At 41.0% G+C, this 20460-nt stretch overlaps 1 protein-coding gene across 2 annotated transcripts in view; it reads right to left on the bottom strand.

The window, feature by feature from the left end:
* Nucleotides 1-20460, bottom strand: part of LOC145401924 (protein Son-like) — a 450784-nt gene that overhangs the window by 149786 nt on the left and 280538 nt on the right. For both annotated transcript variants that reach the window (XM_080274033.1, XM_080274040.1), the window contains exon 6: nucleotides 16852-16999. In XM_080274033.1, the coding sequence (XP_080130159.1) occupies nucleotides 16852-16999 (148 nt within the window). The remainder of the gene's footprint in view (nucleotides 1-16851; nucleotides 17000-20460) is intronic.

The raw sequence follows: 20460 nt of genomic DNA, 5'->3' as shown, positions 1-20460 counted from the left end.
TAATCCCGCAAAGGGTGGCCGCAGACAAAACGCCTCCAAGTCACTCTGTCACCCACCATTTGACTCCCCTCCCCCCAACTCACCCCCCCCTCCCTCATATACCTCTCAACTCCATCCCTCCACCTCATCCTCGGTCTACCCCTCCCTCTCCCTCCCTCCACCTCACCTACATACACCCTCTTAGTCAGTCTTTCATTCTCCATTCTCTCCACATGTCCAAACCACCTCAGTGTATTTCTCCTAATCTTCTCAACCACATCCACATCTACCCCACAACGTTCCTTCACTTCTTCATTCGTCAACCTGTCCCTCCACGTCACTCCACACGCTCCTCTCAAGTAACTCATTTCCACTGCTCTCACTCTTGACTTGTTCCCCTCTTGCAAGGTCCATGCCTCGCTTCCATACGCCAGGGTAGGGATCACAATACCATCATGCAGTGACTTCTTAACTTCCATACTCACCTCCCTATTTCTCATCACTGCTTTCAGTGTACCAACAACCTTTCTTCCCTGCTGTACCCTTTCACGTACTTCATCCCCCAAAGTTCCATCCTTACTCATCACACTACCCAAGTACTTGAATGCACTCACATTCTCCATATCCTCACCATCCAACCTCACTACACACTCTGTGACTTCATTCCTCTCAAACACCATAACTTTACTTTTGTTTACATTAACTTTCAGCTTCCTCCTCCTACACACTGTCCCAAATTCATTCACCAAACCTTGCAACTCCCATTCATCTTCACTCAACAATACTGTATCATCAACAAACAGCAACACCGGAAGCTTCCAAATCTCACCCTCATTCATTAGGACCAGCCCCACATCCACTGCCCTACCTTGCACCTCCTTTACAACCCCATCCATATATATATTAAACTGCCATGGAGACATCGCACACCCCTGTAAACCAATTTAGGTTCTTCCTTACATTTGTCAACTATACCTTTTTTGAAGTTTCTTTCTTCCTCTCTAGGTATTATTGTAAATTCATTTCTAGTTCTTCTATATTCTCCCTTTGTTCTATCCTTACTTCTCTTTCTCCATTTGTTCCAAGCCCTTTCCCTTTCTTTTTTTGCTACCATACACCTTTTGTTGAACCAATCATTTCTCCAGTTCTCTTTCCCACTAACTCTTGGCACATACATTCCCACACCTGTATTAGAGTATTCTAGAAAGATATCCCACTTCTGATTCTCTCGTTTCCCAGAATTCTCCCCGAACCACTTCTTCAAAAAATTTTCTCTGTCCTGTAAAGTTTGCTTTCCCAAAGTTGTATCTTCCATGCCTGTAGAGTTTGTCTCGTCTCCCCAATTCCTTATATTGTTTGGAACTCTATCACTACATGGTCACTTTTTGCTATAGGAAACAAATATTTCAGAGATTCAATTGCATCTGGTTCTTTGGTGAGTGTGTATTTACACCTCTGTATTTACCTATTTGTAGTATACAGGAATTGTGCAATGCTCGTGTTGTCCTGTCTCCATATCCACATTTATCAAGTCTACTTTACACACATGAATGTTTCTCTCATGCGCCACCTCGTCGTCTAAGTCGTTCTAAATATTTATGTATTTACCTAATATACCTAATTGTGATATACACGGAATGTGCTATGCTCGTGGGTTTCCGTCGCTGTTTCGCAATAAGTCAAATTCAGCTTTAAACTCGTTTAAGTTTTTAGACTGGACGATCTCTTTGTCCAGGCTATTCCATAAATCTATACGTCTGTAAGGATAGCTATATTACTTGATATCCTTCAAGCAGCTTGACTTTCAATTTCATTCCATGTCCTCTTGTTACTCTCTTATCCCATACAAACAGATCTTCTTTGTCAATTTTATCTACTCCCACCATGGTCCTGAACACTGCAATCATGTCTCCCCTCTTTCTCCTTTCCTCTAAGGAAGGCAAATCCAGCTTTTCCAGCCTCTCTCTGTATGACAGGTCTGCCAGACTGGGGACCATCTTGGTTGCTGTTCTTTGTATTCTCTCAATCTTGTTTATATCTTTCTTTTTGTGTGGGGACCATACTACCGCTGCATATTCTAACCTGGAGCGGATCATGGCCACTATTAATTTTTTCATCATCTCATCCATATAATGAAATGCTACTCTTATGTTAGTCAAGAGTTTATAGGTCTCTCCAACTACCTTGTTGATGTGCTTTTCTGGTGACAAACTATCTTGGACCAGCATTCCCAAATCTTTCTCTTCTCTCATTTTTGTGATTAATTCATTACCCAACAAATAATTCAGTGATGGCCTCCTGGTACTTTTACCCATTTTCAATATTTTACATTTCTTTACATTAAATTTCATTTCCCACGTCCGGCTCCAATCATGTATCCTATCCAAATCGTCCTGCAGCATTTTACAATCCTCCTCAACCTCTACCTTCCTCAAGATCTTTACATCATCAGCAAACAGACTTGCATAACTGTTCACTCCATCTACCACATCATTTACGTAAATCAGGAACATTACTGGCGCCAACACCGAGCCTTGGGGGACTCCACTTGTTACTTCCCTCCATCCAGACATCCTATCTTTTATTACTGTCCTCATTTGTCTGTCTCTCAAAAAGTCTTTCATCCATTCCAGAAGTTTCCCCTTCAGTCCTCCTATATATTCTATTTTCCACATTAGTCTCTTATGAGGTACCTTGTCAAAAGCCTTCTCTAAGTACACACAATCCACCCAACCATCTCTCTCCTGTACCACATCAATCGCTCTTGAGTAAAAGCTCAAAGAGTTAGAAACACATGACCTTCCACTTCTGAATCCAAACTGACATCCAGCCAAAATATTCATCTCTTTTAGATATTTTATCCATCTGTCTTTCAGGATTCTCTCGCACAGTTTTGCAACCATGCTGGTTAGAGACACTGGTCTACAATTCAGGGGTTCTTCCCTGTTTCCTCCCTTATAAATTGGTACCACATTTGCCCTCTTTCATTCTTGTGGCACTTTCCCCTTTTCCAGAGAACACACGATTAAACTGTGAATTTTATCCACCAGTTGTTCTCTGCATTCCTTCAGTACCCAATTAGAAATTCCATCAGGTCCTGGGGCTTTCCTTACATCTTGAGTTTCCAGTAATTTATACACTTCCTGTACCTCCATTTTTATATCTTTTATCACCAGTACATTTCTAATCACTCCCTCCCCTTCCACAAACTCTTTTTCATTAGTGAAAACCGATTGGAAACATTTGTTCATTATTTCAGCTTGCATTGCTGCATCTTTATAGACCTCTCCTTTTACTTTCAATTTGGTGATTCCTTCCTTTTGTTTCAGTTTCCCATTAACAAATCTATAAAACAGTTTGGGTTCATCCTTGCATTTGTATATTATACCTTTTTCAAAATTCCTTTCTTCTTCTCTACGTATTCTTGTGTATTCATTTCTAATTCTTTTATATTCTTCCTTTGTTCTGTTGTTACCTCTCTTTCTCCATTTGTTCCATGCCTTATCTCTCTCTTTTTTTGCTGTCATACACCTTCTATTAAACCACTCCTTTTTCCTGTTTTCTTTCCCTCTTACTCTTGGTACAAAATTTTCCACTCCCAAATGATATAGATCTAGAAAAATATCCCACTTCCTCTGTATCTCTCTTGTTTCTCTGAATTTTCTTCAATCTGCATTTTCAAAAAAGTTTCTCAATCTTGTAAAATTTGCTTTCCCAAAGTTGTATCTTCCCTGTCGATGAAGCTCATCTCTTGGCTCGACGTTCCCTATTATCATCTGGAACTCAATGACCACATGATCACTTTTTCCTAAAGGACTGAGATATTGCAATGATTCTATTACATCGGGTTCTTTGGTAAACAGTAAATCTAACCTAGCAGGTGTGTCCTCACCTCGGAACCGTGTCTCTTCTCTGACCCATTGCGTCATCACATTATTCATTATTATATTTAATAACATAGTGACCCACGAATCCTCGCCGCCTCCCGAGTACCATTCCTCCCAGTTCACCTCTTTACAATTAAAGTCACCCACCAAAATTATATTATTGCTTTTCTTAATTATGTTTTGTAAATAGCTAGCCATATCTGACAACATCTCCTGGTATTCGTCATCATTCCATGCTCTCGTCTTAGAGGAAACATACACTACTGCCATATCTCTCTTAACATTCTCTCCAGTTTCTAATTTCATATATATCACTTCAGCCCTGCCTTCTCCCATTTCCACGGTATCTACATTTATGTTGTTCTTCACTGCTATCATCATTCCTCCTCCCGTTTTTTCTTTTCTGTCTTTTCTCCCGAGTTTGTATTTACCATCTCCCAAATGAACATCAATATCTTCTCTTAATTTGGTCTCTACAAAGCACATGACATCAGGTTCATGTTCTCTCAAGAAATCGTTAATTTCGAGCCTTGCCGATATTAAACCATCAACATTAGTGTACATCACCTTCAAATTATTTTTGATGTTTTTTATACCCTCTTCTCTCCTACTCTCCGTCAGTAACACTTCCTCAACTTCTGATCTTTCACAGCCATCCCCCTTAGTTTCCTTCACTTCTATTTCCTTAAATACCACTTCCTTACTTTCATATCCATTACTCTCCAAAAAAAGTATTACATTCTTCCTCTGTCCTCTTATCATTTTTTTCTTTTACTTCTTCCTTCAAATATTTTAAAACTTCTCTCTCTTCTTCATTCAGATCTTTTCTTATTATAATATTTTTCATCCCTGCCTCTTTGCTTAATTTCCAGGTCACTTTAAGTATATCATCTACTACACTTACTGCTGAAAACTTGACTCTCATTGGTCTTGTTTCCCCTTACTTATAAGGCCCTATTCTCCTTACTTCTTCAATTTCTTTTACCCACTTGTCTCCTTCGGGATCAATCTTACCTAATATTCCTCTTACCAGGTTCGTGTCTTTCTCGAGTCTCACGGATCTAACCTTCTCTTCCTCTTCCCTGTTTCCAAATATTACCACGCATCTGTTCCTTTCTATAGTTTCTCTCATTATTTTCTCTTTTTTCTTCAGTATTCTCACTACATTTTCTTCCAATTTTATCTTGTTCATTTCTCTTTCTTCCTGGACGATTTCTCTTAAGCTGACCACTTCTTTCTGTTCTTTTTCTACGTGTCCCCACTTTGCCTTATGCTCTTCCAATACACTGCTCACCTTCTCTGTCTTATTAGTACTCTCTTCTAGTTTTTTCCTCAATTCAACATTTTCACGCTTCAAATTTCTTATCTCTTCTTTCACCGTCTCATTAGACTGAATCAGACTCTGTATAGTAATCTCCCTATTCTCGGACACATCTTTTAACACTAGATTCTCCACTTTCTTTTCAAGTTCACTAATCCTCATAATCAATGTTTTAACCAGATCCATGACATTAGTATTTCCATCAAATCCTGGAAATTCGAGTCCCTCTGTGTTTACATTTTCGGCCATGATTGAGGTTGGTTACAAATACAGTACCAAAACAGCTGTTACCGAAAAGACTACAAACATTCATGTACACTCTTGCCAATAAATCTTTACATTTTTTGAAGTCTATATTAACTTACAATATTTTAAACTGAAAACAAGACTATAGGAGACAGGACAAACATAATTACTGAAAACTACTTATGGTTTGCAGCGGTGGCTGAGCCTTGGCCTGGGAGCAGTCAAGACATGTTCGTTCGCTGTGGTTGTTCGCTCCTGTGTGTGTGTGTGTGTGTGTGTGTGTGTGTGTGTGTGTGTGTGTGTGTGTGTGTGTGTGTGTGTGCGTGCATGTTCTTACCTACCTAATTGTATCTTTACAGGAATGAGTCAAGCTCATACTGTCCCGTGTCTTAAACCATATTTATCGTACATATCCTTAAATTTGTGAATTGTTTTGGCACACACTATTTCATTCGGTAGTCCATTCCATTGATCAATTGCTCTGTTTGGGAAACTGAATTTCCTTACATCTTTATCACCTCTCTTCTTATGCAGTTTTTTGCAGTGTCCTCTTGCTGATGCTTCTCCATATGTTAAGTAATCATTTATGTCTATTTTCTCCTTCCCTGATATGCACTTATATAGCATTATCATGTCACCTCTTTTCCTTCTCTCCTGTAGTGTTGGGAGATTCAGTTTATTTAGTCTTTCTTCGTAACTTAGGTCCCTTAAGCTTGGTATCCATCTTGTAGCAGCCCTTTGAACTTTTTCAATCTTGTCTATGTGCTTTTTGAGATGAGGACTCCAGACTACTGATGCATATTCCAGGGTTGGTCTAATGAATGATGTTATTATCCTTCTTAGCATGTCTTCATTTATGTATGTGAATGCTATTCTCATATTTGCAAGCAGTGTATACATGTTCCGTACCTTCTCGCTGATGTGGTCAGCCGGAGATAATCTGTTATTGATAATCACACCTAGGTCTTTCTCTCTTTCTGATGTGTATAGGGTTTTATTTCCTAACTTATAATCCCAATCAGGTCTTTTTCCACTTTTACCAAACTTGATTACATGACACTTGTCCACATTGAATTCCATTTGCCATGTACTACTCCATTCATGAAGTTTATTTAATTCTTCTTGTAGCTCTTTACAAGTGTCTGTGTTAGTAATTCTCCTTTGTATTTTTGCATCATCTGCAAACATATTCAGACAGCTCTCATTTCCAGTGTTACTGTTTATATCATTTATATACACTAAAAACATGATTGGTGCCAGCACTGAACCCTGTGGTACTCCACTAGTCACTTCTTTCCATGATGAGTAGTTTCCTCTTAGTACTGTTCTCGTTTCTCTTTTTATGAGAAAGTCTTGCATCCAACAACACAGTTTGCCTCGAATTCCTCCTTGATGGTACAGTTTCCATAAAAGTCTTTGGTGTGGTACTGTGTCAAAAGCTTTCTTGAAATCTAAATAGATACTGTCCATCCATCCTTCCCTTTCCTGTATTGTGTTTGTTACTCTGTGTGTGCACATGTGTGTGTGTGTGTGTGTGTGTGTGTGTGTGTGTGTGTGTGTGTGTGTGTGTGTGTGTCTGTGAACATGCATTGCTGAGATATTTACATTGAGCTGTTACAGGCATACCCCAGTTTAACGATGCAGTTGGTTAAGTAAAAACCCATTGCTAGGTTGGATATCATAAATCAGGGTAGATTTAACATGTAAAGTACAGTATAGTAATCCCTAAATTATCTGACGTAATAGGAGCCCCCACAAACTGGAAAAAGATGCCACCGCTCGCCAGATAACTTGATGTAAAATGCAAAAGTGGGGTCAACTTGAATAACCCTCTGTAATACAATTTTTGTGTTACTTTACTGAAAATAGGATGTTTGGATTTATCTACATATAATACTGGAGACAAAATGGTTTCTTTATCAAAATATAATAGAAATGGAAGGTCGCACCCATCTCAGTTTAGGGACAGTCTACAGGCGATTATTGTACTGCCTGAGTATTGATCACAGTCATTTTCACAGGTGGTGAATGTACATCTGTAAGGAAAAATTGTAAATGTGTATAAAGAAATTGTATCTTTCACAAGAAATGAGGGAAATATGGCACTTAAACAATCGAAGATCGTATGAACCCACTGAGCTCATATGGAGGCGCTTTCTTATGGGTAGCGTGGAGTAGTTTGTGCGACCGCCACCAGGGGCCCACAGTGGCGCTGATGGTGTGTATACACCACACCTAACTCCCACACCTTTTGAAATTACACGATGATTATGGAAAATATGGTGTCATGGTCCACTGTGCAGGTAAAATATACAGTATGTGGAAAAATAGACTGTAGCAGAACTCAGACGTTTTCTCAAAGCAAGAGGAATATCATGCCTTTAAAAATTCGGGTCGGCTGATCTCGGCCCCGAGTGATTTTGGCCATACAGTTCTTACTATTATTAAGAGTATAATGGATAGAATCATGTCAGGATTTGCCAGATGAAAGATTACGATCTCTGGAAACTGTATGATATATTTTTCCAACAACTGAGATTCATAACACTTGGTAAAAATGTGCTGAATGCAAAAACACACAGTAGGCTTTCATGCTTTTTAGTAAACTCCATGGAGCTTTTCAGCGTAAATCTCATTAAGAGCATCAGTAAAATATCTACGATGAATATAACACTGGTATAATGCTTTATGCATGAGTAATAATCCCGACAAAATTTTTTTAAAAGGAAGGTATACCAGCTCTGAGTGGGTAGTAACCCCAAGCAATTTAGTGATCCGGCGAACAGTGGCAACTTTCAGGAGTTTGTGGGGGCTCCTATTGAGCCAAAGGCATGTCAGGGTAGTGGCAATGTCTGGATAATCCACAATATCCCCCCTACTATACCCAGACAATACCGATACCCAACCTCCAACCTGTACCTAACTTATTTGTACAGTATATATCTCTGCTTACTCTGGCAGTGTTTTCTGGTCATTCAGGCATATTTAGACATCAAAACACACACAGCATTATCCAAAATCATTTTTAAGACACACACACACACACACACACACACACACACACACACACACACACACAAAAATAATGAAAACCAAAAAACACCCTACCTATAAACTACTGTATGTTCAGTACCCCTCCTAATTTTGGCACTGTCTTTAGATCAATCTGCCATATTTAGACATCAAAACACACATAGGAATATCCAAGTAATGCTGAACACCATGAAAAAAAATTGAAAACTAAAAAACACACTACCTATACACTTCTGTATGTACTGTACAGTACACCTTCTAATTTTTGCACTGTTTGCAGGTCTATCTGCCATATTTAGACAACAAAACACACATAGGAATATCCAAAGTAATGCTAAACACCAAGAAAACCATGATAAAAACTACAGAAAACCCCTAAACACCGTACCTATACACAACTGGATGTACAGTACCCCACCTAATTTTGGGAATGTTTTCTGGTTATTCTGCAATATTTAGACATCAAAACACACACAGGAATATCCAAAACAATGCTAAACACCAAGAAAACCATGAAAAAAAAAACTACTGAAAACCAAAAAACATCCTACCTATACCATACTGTATGTACTATATCCCTCCTAACTTTGGCATTGTTTTCAGGTCAATCTGCCATATTAGACATCAAAATACACACAGGAATATCCATATTTATGCTAAACACCAAGGAAACAATGCATAAACAAACATCAACAAAAAAACTCAGGACAGTTGGAAAATCAGTTATCTGACACCAGTTATAACTGTTCCCGGGACACAAAAAAATTCCAAGACGAAATATGCCACCATAAATTGGTTAAACTGGTATAAATGGTATACCATCATCTTCGCTGGTGTATATACTATAACATAAGCTAATAACAACACAGAAAACTGATCAGTAAAAGTACAGGAATGCAGTGAGAATAAATAGTGATCAAGAGTAAAACTTACCTTTATATATCTTCCCACCATCCTAGTGCAAAATCTTGCCAGCACCTTCCAAGAGTTAAGCAAATGTCTAGTTGCAGAACTTCATGAGCTTTCTTGTGGTCACTTCAGAATTTTGATATGACCAATAGTATTCAAATAAATAGCAAACACATGAAAAAACTAATGAGTCTGTGCTATCAGCGCGAAGGAGGGGAGGGACTGAGGGAGTGAGGGGGGAGCTGAGAGGGTATGAAGGAAGGACAGATGGGGGGGAGCGGCAAGGCTGTGACCAGGATTCTCACCCTTCTGTCATGAGGCAAATGAGTGCTTTTACCATATTTACTCATGGCTTGTGGTCTGTTAGACACATGGCAGCCATTCAGAAACAAACATCCCAGTGACCGGGCGGCTTTGGATGTTCATTAGAGAGGCAGACGGCTACTGTCACTGAACATGTACTCGTGACTTGAGGTCTGTGTTCGATGCGTGGCAGTGGTTGGGAAAGACTTAGCCCGGCGGGCACGTGGTTTTGGACTTTCGGTGAGGATGCATACGGACATTTTGACACCACTTGTGGGTTACAATCATATTACTCAGGTGCTGGAGGTTCACTGGGATTGATCGGACCAGCTCATGACTCTGACCACTCAGCACAGGGGTGGACGGACATTTTAGGTCTGGTTGTGGGTTACAGCCTATATTCCACTCACTGCTCGAGCCCAGAAGCCACGATAATGAATGTTTGAACGTGTCGGCTGGCCTGCTGAGTTCTTGGGGACTTATGTCTGGATAACAGTGAGTAAATTCGGATAATGTTTTCATAGAGCCAAAGTCCACTATCCAGATAATGAACAGGTCCAGATAATGCACGTCTGGATAAATGAGGGATTACAGTACAGGAATGTGTTCATGAGCCTTGGGTTTTCCACCCAACCAAGTCCTAAACCCACTCTAATAAGTCCAAAAAAAAATTTAAAGCCAATATAAATCGACTAACAGTTGTAAAAGATGCCAACCTAAGTCTAATACCTGTAAATAACTGATGAAAACCAACAAATAAAATCTGAAAATCATTAAAAAATTGTAAGAAAATATTAAACACCTCTCACCACTTACTTCTTGTAAGTCCATGTCCGGTCCTGGTTGTCATCCTTGCTATCCCCCTCTGAGGCTAGAGGACATGTGGTGCTCCTTAGCACATCCTCCCCAAAGCCCTCAAACCCCATCTCCCAGGGGAGAGTCAGAGGGGTGGGGGGAAGCCTGGCAAGGTGGGGTGATAGTAGTGGGAGACTGATGCGCTGGCTCTGGGGGTGACATAGGGTGCAATGCGATAACTCAGGCAGTGGCGATGGAGTGTGATGTGATGGTTCAGGCAGTGGCGATGGGGTGTGATGCGATGACATAGGAGTTGGTGAAGGAGACAGCTGCCATGACTGATGAGGTGGAGAGGGAGATCGCTATGACTGACGAGGTAGTGAAGGAAACAAATTCGGTGGCTCACGTGGTGGCGAGGGAGACCGCTGCGATGACTGGCGAGGTAGTGATGAAGACAGATTCAATGGTTCACGTGGTGGCGAGGGAGACAGAGGCCCTGGCTGAAATGGTGTGGGAGATCAATGCTGGGGTGAGGAAGGTACCAATGGAGTAGCAGAGTGCTGCAGTGGAGAATCAGGTGACGTGGGAGACTGGGATTGGCTAGAGGTGAGGTCCAGCATTACAGGCTGAGCACGTACTCAGTGGAAGAAGGCCCTGGGCATTTCTCTGCTGGTTGAGGGCTGAGGAGATGCTCTGCTGGTCGAGGGCTGGGGAAATCCTTTGTGGGTTCCTGGTGTGGTGGGGGCCTGTTTGAAGAAGGCAGTGATTGTAGTCTTCCTGGCCGCCATCTTCTTTTCCTCCAGCATTGTCCTGTACATCATCCCCTCCTCCAGTTGATCAGATGCATCCCTGCTTTGTCCTAGGAGAGGGTCATGAGTGTGCATAGGTGCGATGACCTTGTCAATCTTGGTTACCATCTCCCTCAGAATTTTCATACTGAGGGCTCGCACCTCACGAACTACCTCCTCCTCCTCCAGTGCCTCTTGGTGCATCTGATGTATCTCTATATTAAGGAGCTCCTCACTGCTGAGCTCCTCCCTGTGGTTTTCCAGGACCTCCTGCACATCCTGCTCGTCAATCTCCCTGAAGCTTGCCTCATGCGACAATTGAACAATTTCCTGCTGCACTCGTTCCACTGGCAGAGCTCGCATGCTCTTGGGAAAGCCAATGAAGGAGTGAACACACTCCGGCCACATCTTCCATCCCACACTGTTCTTGGTGGGCTGGTGTACTTCCTGCCATCCAGCTGTGATGTTCTCGATGGCGTGGCATATACTGTAGCCTTTAGAGAAGGATTGCACCGCCACCTTGTCGTTGCTGTCACACATCCTCACCAACTGCTGCACAGTGTGGCGGGGGTAATACGCCTTAAACATCGCGATCACCCCCAGGTCCATGGGTTGCAACAAGGACGTAGTTTTGGGGGGAAGGAACACAACTTCTATGTTGCTTGCCCAGAGTTTCATCGCAGGAGGGTGACTAGGTGCATTGTCTAACACCATGAGAAATTTGTTCGCCAAGTTCTCACTCGAGGCATACTTTTTGAGAACACGAGAGAGGTACATATGGAAATATACTGAACAGCTACTGGATGTCAGCCTGGCCTTTTAGCTGAACCTCCAAATAGCCCCAAAATTCTCCTTAACATACCCTACCAGAGCCTTGGGGTTTTCGGAGTGATAGACAAGCAGTGGCTTTAATCTGAGGTCACCCTCGGTGTTGCCTCCCAGCAAGCAGTGTATGCTGGTCTTTCGAGGCCTTGGACCATAGCGAAGACTTTTCCTCTGTTGCAAGAAATGTCTTTTAGGACATTCTCTTCCAAAAGAGCCTAGTCGCATCAAAATTCAAAACCTGCTCTGAGCTAAAACCACCTTCCGCAATGATGCGCTTCAGCTCATCAGGGAAAACTGCCACCACCACTGTATCTGCATTCGCCACCTCACCATACGTCCTGATGTAGTGCAAGCTTGCCCGCCTCTCAAAGCAGTCAAGGCTAGCCTTAAATGTCTCGCTATCATCAAGATTCCGCCTCACCTTAATTTCCTCCAACAGTGAGAGAGCCTTCATGCATATGACCACCTTACTCATGGGCGCCTTCCTCCTGTTCTGGTCCTCCACCCACGTGTGAAGCATCCACTCCAGCTCCTCCATCAAAGGCTCTCTATGGCGAGTGAGACGTGAGGCAGTGAAGGTTGCAACTTCCCCAGTGACAGCCTTGATGACCTCCTCCTTCTTGATATTGGTGGAGACAGTTGACTGGGCCATATGGAGAGCCAGGGTGATGGCAAATGCAGCCTCATCCCTGCCATGGCGCTTAAGAGTATCTAATTTTACTTCCAGAGACACCGTTTCATGAACATGCTTTGCAGGAACATCACAATCAACAACACTAGCAGGCCACTTACCACCCCCGATTAGGGTCACCACTACCACCAACATAGCCTATTTCACGGGAGAAAAGAAATCGCCGTTCGGCAACCCTACTCCAAACCGTCCAGTTTCGTGCATTCTTGTTGTGAGTAGCTAAATAATACACAGTGATGTTAAACACAGCAGCCTTCACTGAAAAACAATAGAATAAAATATATTTAGCTTTTTTAAACACAAACATAAATGTAACGTAAGTGTTAGCAGTCATGCAGCTGATGAAATAACCAAAAGCTAAGCAAACAAATTTATATTTCATGGGGTGCCTGACAGTTGTCATGCGCTTAATAAAGTAGTGCCGAGCACCTGACTGATTAAATAATGACACAGACGTCTCCCAGTATCATGTTATTGCGTAATACATCAGGAGAAGGTTTACATAACCTTCTATAGTATTTTCTAATAATTACTGAGAATGAAATGATGACATAATGACAATAATGATGTTGGTGTCACAGAGTTGCTCAGATGACAGATTGCTGTGGAAAATGCGAGTCAGCCTGACTGAACGATGCTTGCACATGACCACACCTACACTAGGCCTATGCTCCCTACAGCCTCGCAAATTGTAAGTACAGTAATGATGTTATAAGCTTCACCCATGGTTACTGTAAGTTTGATATTTTAGACAGTTCTTAACATCACCATATATCATTTAGCTACTCACAACAAGAATGCACAAAATCGAACAGTTTGGAAGAGGGTTGACGAACGGCAATTTCTTTTCTCCCGTGAAATAGGCTATAGCACCAACACTAGCACCACCACAAGCAGCGCCCTTACCAGACATGATTACACCTATTTAGGCCAAAATTCACATAAAATCACACTCCACACACAATAGACGAGTTGTCGGTTTTGGGTAAACATGGCCAGTGCACTCTGCCATGTACTTAAAAACTTAAGGTATACGTATCTCTTAATTTAATTTAGCATTTGCACTGAACAAGACATGATAACTTTAATTCTCTGCGGCTGGAGGGAAGGAGCCGCCATGTTGGCGATGACATCAGCATTCACACTGCAGACGACGCTCCAATCCACCACACAATACTTTACCAGTAACAGAGATGATAGTTGTACCTATATGGCCACCGTAGATCCAAACTACCCCCTTCAGGTATGTTGTGAAGGAATATTTTTCATGGTGTACATCGGTGGTACCTGTTAGGTAAGTAAATTGTGGTGAAATCGACCAGAAGTAACTTACAGCTACACCATTCCCGAGCAGTGCTCGTACCTCATGAGGTGGGAAGTGTTAAATGTATGCCGTACAGTATCAGTCGTATGAGTTTATGATGGTATTATGCTCATATTTAATATATGACCTCTTCATTATTAGTTTTCTGAAGAAAAAAAAGTTTCAGTGACTCAACTACCGAATCGACGGTCACTTACCGAATCAACACCGAATTGGCACTTTTTAGTTGGTAAGTGTTATAGATTTTATCACCACAGAGGTTCATACTCACCTAATTATTCGAAATCTGGTAAAATTTTTGTATTTAATTTTACCTTTTAAAAAATCTGGATTCACAGTGAAAACGGGCCAAAATTAGCGGAAGTGTTTCTCCTTTAGCTGAACAGCTTGCCTTGGCAGACATCTGCTTTGTATAATTATTAATTTAACATACAAATGCACTTATTTGCACTTTAAATCAGTATCTGTGCAAAACAGATGTCTGTCAAGGCATGTTGGCAATCTAAAGTAGAAATACCCGCTAACCTTAGCACGTTTTCGCTCTGACTCCTAATATTCTATTAATAATTAAATAAAGCATAGTTTTTTTTACTGAATTTCAGATAATTAGGTGTGTATGAACCTATATGATGAAGAATATAATATTTTCACAACAGTAAAGACTGCATTCCAGCACTGGGAACTTCCGACGAGCAGCCAGCCACCACTGCTTTCGTTTATTGTTATTGGCTAGTATACAGAGGAATAATTTCCCTACTGTGCTTTTGTCAGTGCACTTACACATTGGAACGAAACATTAGCAATTATTCCTCTTGTCACTGGACATTCTTAGAGGTCAGAAATAAGCACAGTGTATCCTGGTTAAACATTAACAAGCAGACTATGCTGCCTCAGTGTGGGCAGTGACGTCACGACCAATCACAGGCCGTTTCAGTGTCACGTGATTTTTCGGCTACTTTATCTATTATTTTTTCATGTTTTTGCACATTTTTATTGGAAATAATGGTTGACATTGTTATTTTCTGAGTATCTTTTACCCATACAAGTATCTAACTTCAAAAAAATTTTGACTGGAAACTCGTCTATTAGGATCACTGCCCTACTCATGGCACTGCTCGTGCAGTTACAGTGCACTATGATAACAGCTTGTATAACATTGGTGATGCAACAGAATGCGGAATAGGCGAGCATAAGAGAGTTCCTCACTCAGAGACATCCGGTGCAAGAAGAATGATATGGATGGGGCAGGGTAAGAGATGGCTGTGGAGGCTGCACGAATGTTTCTGCGCATCGTTGGAGCCAGACGGGCTCAGCTGGTCACGGGAACGAGCTTGATTCAAAATTTTGGCCTCTCACTCCTGGACAAGACATCGGAAGACTCATCATTAAACCGGGGCCCGGCCATTGTCAGACAGGGTATGGTGGTATTTCTACCCCCATCGCTATGCCAGGGTATTGGTTAAAGGGGTATCGTAGCTTGGGGTATGCCTGTACTACCAATTCTCTCATTATTACTAAAATAAACTGTCATAACACTGTGTTTAACATAACATAATCATCTGTGAACATGCACTACTCAACTTAAGTAATTAATTGGTTCCTGCAGCTCTTACATAGGTCAAATTTTTACCTAAGTCCACCAGACCAAACACGCGTGCCATATCACTCTTCCTCTCTCCTCTCTCCATTCTCTTAATGATACTTTTGTTTCCACCACTACAGTGTGTCATTTTTTGCTGCTGCTCTCACCAGCACCACTACTCTTTCGTTTTTGAGACATGCTGAGAGTAAAAATAACAAAAAAACACAGCTGAGCACCTCTGGCTACAACAATAACCACATGTGTACTGGCAAAACAAAGTGAGGGGCAGGCAGTGCAGAGATGCCACCTGGTGCCTGACTAATGAGGTAGGGCTTGGCATGCATTTTAAACAGGTAGAATAGATATTTTTTTAATGTTTATCTTTAAAATTAGTTTTTACATATATCCATATTCATGTACACAGAGGAGTACCTGTAATTCATATAACAGAATAGTTAAATCCTTAATTTCTCCTATGCATCTATTCTACTTATTCTCCCCAAGCTATATAACTTGCCATCCCCCAACCCCCCTCACCCCCTTTGTCCTTGACATCTCTCAACTCCCTCTCCCCTATCAAGACTGGTGGCTCAAAATGAGTCAAACAACGAAAGGTTCACACTCATGGACAGAATGGACTGATAATGCAGACTGCAACGGCTAGAAGTGCTTGTAGGTATACTGTAAACAGAACATTCAGGTCTATGTATCACCATCTAAAATTAGTACATTACCTCCTGGGACATCTTGCATACAGTGAACGTAATTATTATACACAGTGGTTAGTGTATACAAACAACATACAGGTAATAAGGTCTTCCATATACCACCCAACAGAACTACCAAGAACAAATTCTATACCATCTCACTTGCAAACCTTTTTCTTGAAGAGAAACACATTCATATATTTCCATACAGAAAAACTTCCTCTACAGATACCAATCAATACTATAAAAAACCAACCACCAACAAACTGAACATGACTTGCAAGGGGTGTGATTCTCACACAGTGAATTATGGGAAAGTATCAGACAGTTTATCACAAAAGTGTGAAAACCAGTGCATCTGCACAGCATCCAGATCTGGCTTCCGTTTAGTTCTGGGTTGAATGGATTATTCCAGTAATCACATTAGGTCCCTACCTCAAGCATATACAGTTATAACTCACCTGTCTTGTCGACTTTAACATCAATGAGAAGTGGCTGTGTGCTGCCTTCCTTGTTTTTGCCCAGGCCCTGGCCTGGTGACCATCCCATCTTCTGCAACATTTTCAGCCCAAACCGTGGCCGTACAGGTGCAGACTGCTTAAGCTGTCCCTGTGTAGAAAAAGGAAAGGAAGGGAAATGAAGAGAAAAGGTGGGATAAAGGAAAAGACATGGTGTGAAAGATACAAGAGCAAGGTAAGATATGGCAGGGCAGGACATGAAACAGAATAGCAATTAGGGGCAGAGTAAGATTGGGGAGAGAGAGAGAGAGAGAGAGAGAGAGAGAGAGAGAGAGAGAGAGAGAGAGAGAGCAAAAATTATTAAAAAAACAGCAACTGAACTTCCAGAACTAATTTCACCGAAGAAAACCAGCAGCATTCCATATTTTTGATATTCCATTATTATTTCTGATGAGAGACAAGCTAATATACCTGCACTGCATTTTTTCCAAATATTAACAACATTGTTGCAACACCTCTCCCTCAGACTAAAAGGACCAGCAGCTAAAGTTCTTCAACAGTTCTGACACTAAGAGAAGCTTCTTACAGTTAGCAAATGCATGCATAACATACCATTAATTCATTTAAACATAATTTTAAAACTTCTTAAATCATAAATATGAGTAACAAGAAATCAGAAAAGCTCACAATCAGAACAATTCCACAGCTCCAAACTTTTCAAGTAATAATTACTTGAAATTAAGGAAACAATGAAACACAAATCATTAACTTCCGCCATGCTAATTCTTATCAACCCGATTACCTTCCCTGAATCATTGCTTTAGGACTTTTTTTTTCAACATTAAGTTGATTTTTTGTCATCAGATTAAGTGTTTCTGAGCTCAAACTCTTCATCACTCTCATCGTTTTGTAATTTTTGCCTCTTGGGTGGGTGTGAGGGTGGCGATAAGTTGCCAGCACCGTGGGAGGTAGACGGGCATGAATCCGCCATTGCTGGGCTACAAACGAAAACTGCACTGCATTACTAAATGTGCTGTATTTGGCAACTGCAGTGCGGCAGGGCTTGGCCACAGCTCCTGGTGGTGTGGAGGGAGACTCAACATTCCCATGGAAACCAATGACGCTTCCTCGTGCTTGAAATTATGGCACGGAGACCCATCAGCTCATATGAGGCGATCAGCATGGCCAGGGGTGGCCTGCACATCTGAATTATTGAACAAGTATGACATCTACAGGCGATTTTGGACATCGCAACTTTTAAAACAGTAACAAAATTAATGTGGTAAATACTCTTAACGTAATTCGAATTTTTGGCCAACCTCAGACCATCATCAGGTATCACAATTGACAAGACTCAAAGATTTGGGTAACAATAATTACAGAATAGGGAGTAGGAAAGTTAATGATATTCATTCTTCAGTATTTAAGAGAGAGGATATTGGTTTACTTAAACAATTAGGGCTAGATGACTCTATCATTTTTGTGAAACCAGATAAGGGGAGGAGGGTAGTTATAATGGATAAAGTAGATTATCAAAAAAAAAATGTCTTGCATCCTTGAGGTTCACTCAAAATTTAGACCACTGAAAGGAGATATTTTTAGTAACATTATTAGAAGATAAATTAAACAGACTGTTAGGGGTAAAATTGGCATAGATAATTTTAAATGCATCAGGTTCAGTACCAGGAATAATGTAAGTAATCCAAAGATTCATAAACCAGATGTTTCACTTAGACCTACTGTTTCCTCTATAAAAACCTCTGGATATAACGTACCTAAAATTTTGTTTCCTGTTGTGTTTCCCCTGATTACTAATGAGTATACAATTCCTAATTCAAAAGCATTTGTGGATGAAATTTTATCTTTAACACTTCCCACTCATTATGTTATGACCAGTTATGATATAGAGTCTCTATTTACTAATGTTCCATTGGCTGAAACCATTGACATAATTCTTGATAATTATAAACCAAGTACAGTACAATCCCAGCTATCCGGTATCCAAATGGAATACTCAGAACAACGGGAAAATTCAAGGGCTGGTAAAAATGTCAGTAAGTTATAACTGTGCGCCAATCTGAATGGACCGCCAAACCGCCGTTTGATTGTGTCACGCGAGGCTGGGGGAAGTCAGACAAAGCGAGGTGAAGGCATTTCCGGCTGATGTAAATCCCTAGCAAATCCTCTTAACCACCCCTCCTCTCCCCCTCTTTCCCCTACTTGAATTCAGTCATCCTCCACACCCTCCAAAAATCACCAGTCTGCGTTTTGCCACCAGACAGTAAACAAGCTCTCTTGCTATTGTGTTCCTCTGATAGACGGTAATTTGTACACTCCAAAATGCCTAAAGTGCAAACTAAACGTAAGCGTATCGTGCTTACCTTGAAACAGAAGCTGGACATATGCAACAGACTTGAAAAAGGCGAACATTATAAAACACTAATGGCTGAATATAAATGTTAATAGGAATGAAAGTTTACTTTCTTGGAAGAAAAATAATTAAATAATATGCCTGCATTTCATACGTACATCATTTATTTTATTTTCTGCAAAACAGCTGAGTGGCGGGTGAGGGGTGGAGTGATGGAGGTCAGGTGGGGAAGAAGAAGAACAGTTGGAAACGTAAACAAACTCACGTGGGGGCACAGGTGTTGTGATAATTCTACAGTGCAGTCTTAACACATCATCAGTTCACTAATAAATGTTCAAGCTTTTATTTCTTAACTTTATTTTTCAATTTTTATGAGTACAGTACATATAATGAATACAGTAATTCGGTAAACAATGGACTGGTGTAATTTGCAGTACTGCAAATTGCTAAACATTGCACACGTGCGTTATGACCATGGTGAGTGTTTACAAGGCAGTTTTTCAGGCGGAATCTCTTAGTGTAACCCCTAATGTGACTGGTGAGTACCTGAACTGTATTTATTGCTGTGATAGCCTTTGTATAGATTTGACTTGAAAATCAGAAATACGGGAAAAATCTGTAACCGGGAAGGTAAATTCCCCAAGCCACCCGGTTAACTGGGATTGTGCTGTAATAATTTATGGATTAGATGGGAAGTTGTTGAATGCTGTGAAGAGTCTGTATGATGGTGCTAAGGCTGCAGTGCATGTGGATGGTGAATTGAGTGAATTTTTATCTTTGAAGGCTGGGTTGAAACAGGGATGTGTCGTGTCTCCATGGTTGTTCAATCTGTACATGGATGGGGTAATAAAAGAGAGACAAGGTAGGGCAGTGGATGTTGGAGTGGCCCTAGTGAGAGAGGGTAGTGTTTGGAAACTCCCTGTACTGTTGTTTGCAGATGAAACTGTGTTGTTAAGTGAAGACGAAGGGGAGCTGCAAGACTTGGTGGATGAGTTTGGGAGAGTGTGTATGAAGCGGAATCAAAAGATGAATGTCGGGAAGAGTAAAGTGATGGGCTTTGAGAGAGGTGAAGTCAGTGAATGCACAGTGAGGTTGGATGGTGAGGAATTGGAAAATGTGGGTACGTTTAAGTACTTGGCGAGTGTGATGAGTAAGGATGGAAGTTTGGAGGGAGAAGTGCTTGAATGGGAACAACAAGGAAGAAAGGTTGCTGGTTCCTTGAAAGCAGTGATAAGAAACAG

The sequence above is a fragment of the Coenobita brevimanus genome, chromosome 6 (assembly GCF_032717465.1).
Source record: "Coenobita brevimanus isolate Jiangsu-jjx chromosome 6, ASM3271746v2, whole genome shotgun sequence".
In the NCBI taxonomy this organism is placed as follows: domain Eukaryota; kingdom Metazoa; phylum Arthropoda; class Malacostraca; order Decapoda; family Coenobitidae; genus Coenobita; species Coenobita brevimanus.
Note: the sequence above shows the minus strand (reverse complement) of the source record. Positions and strands in the feature narration are given on the sequence as shown.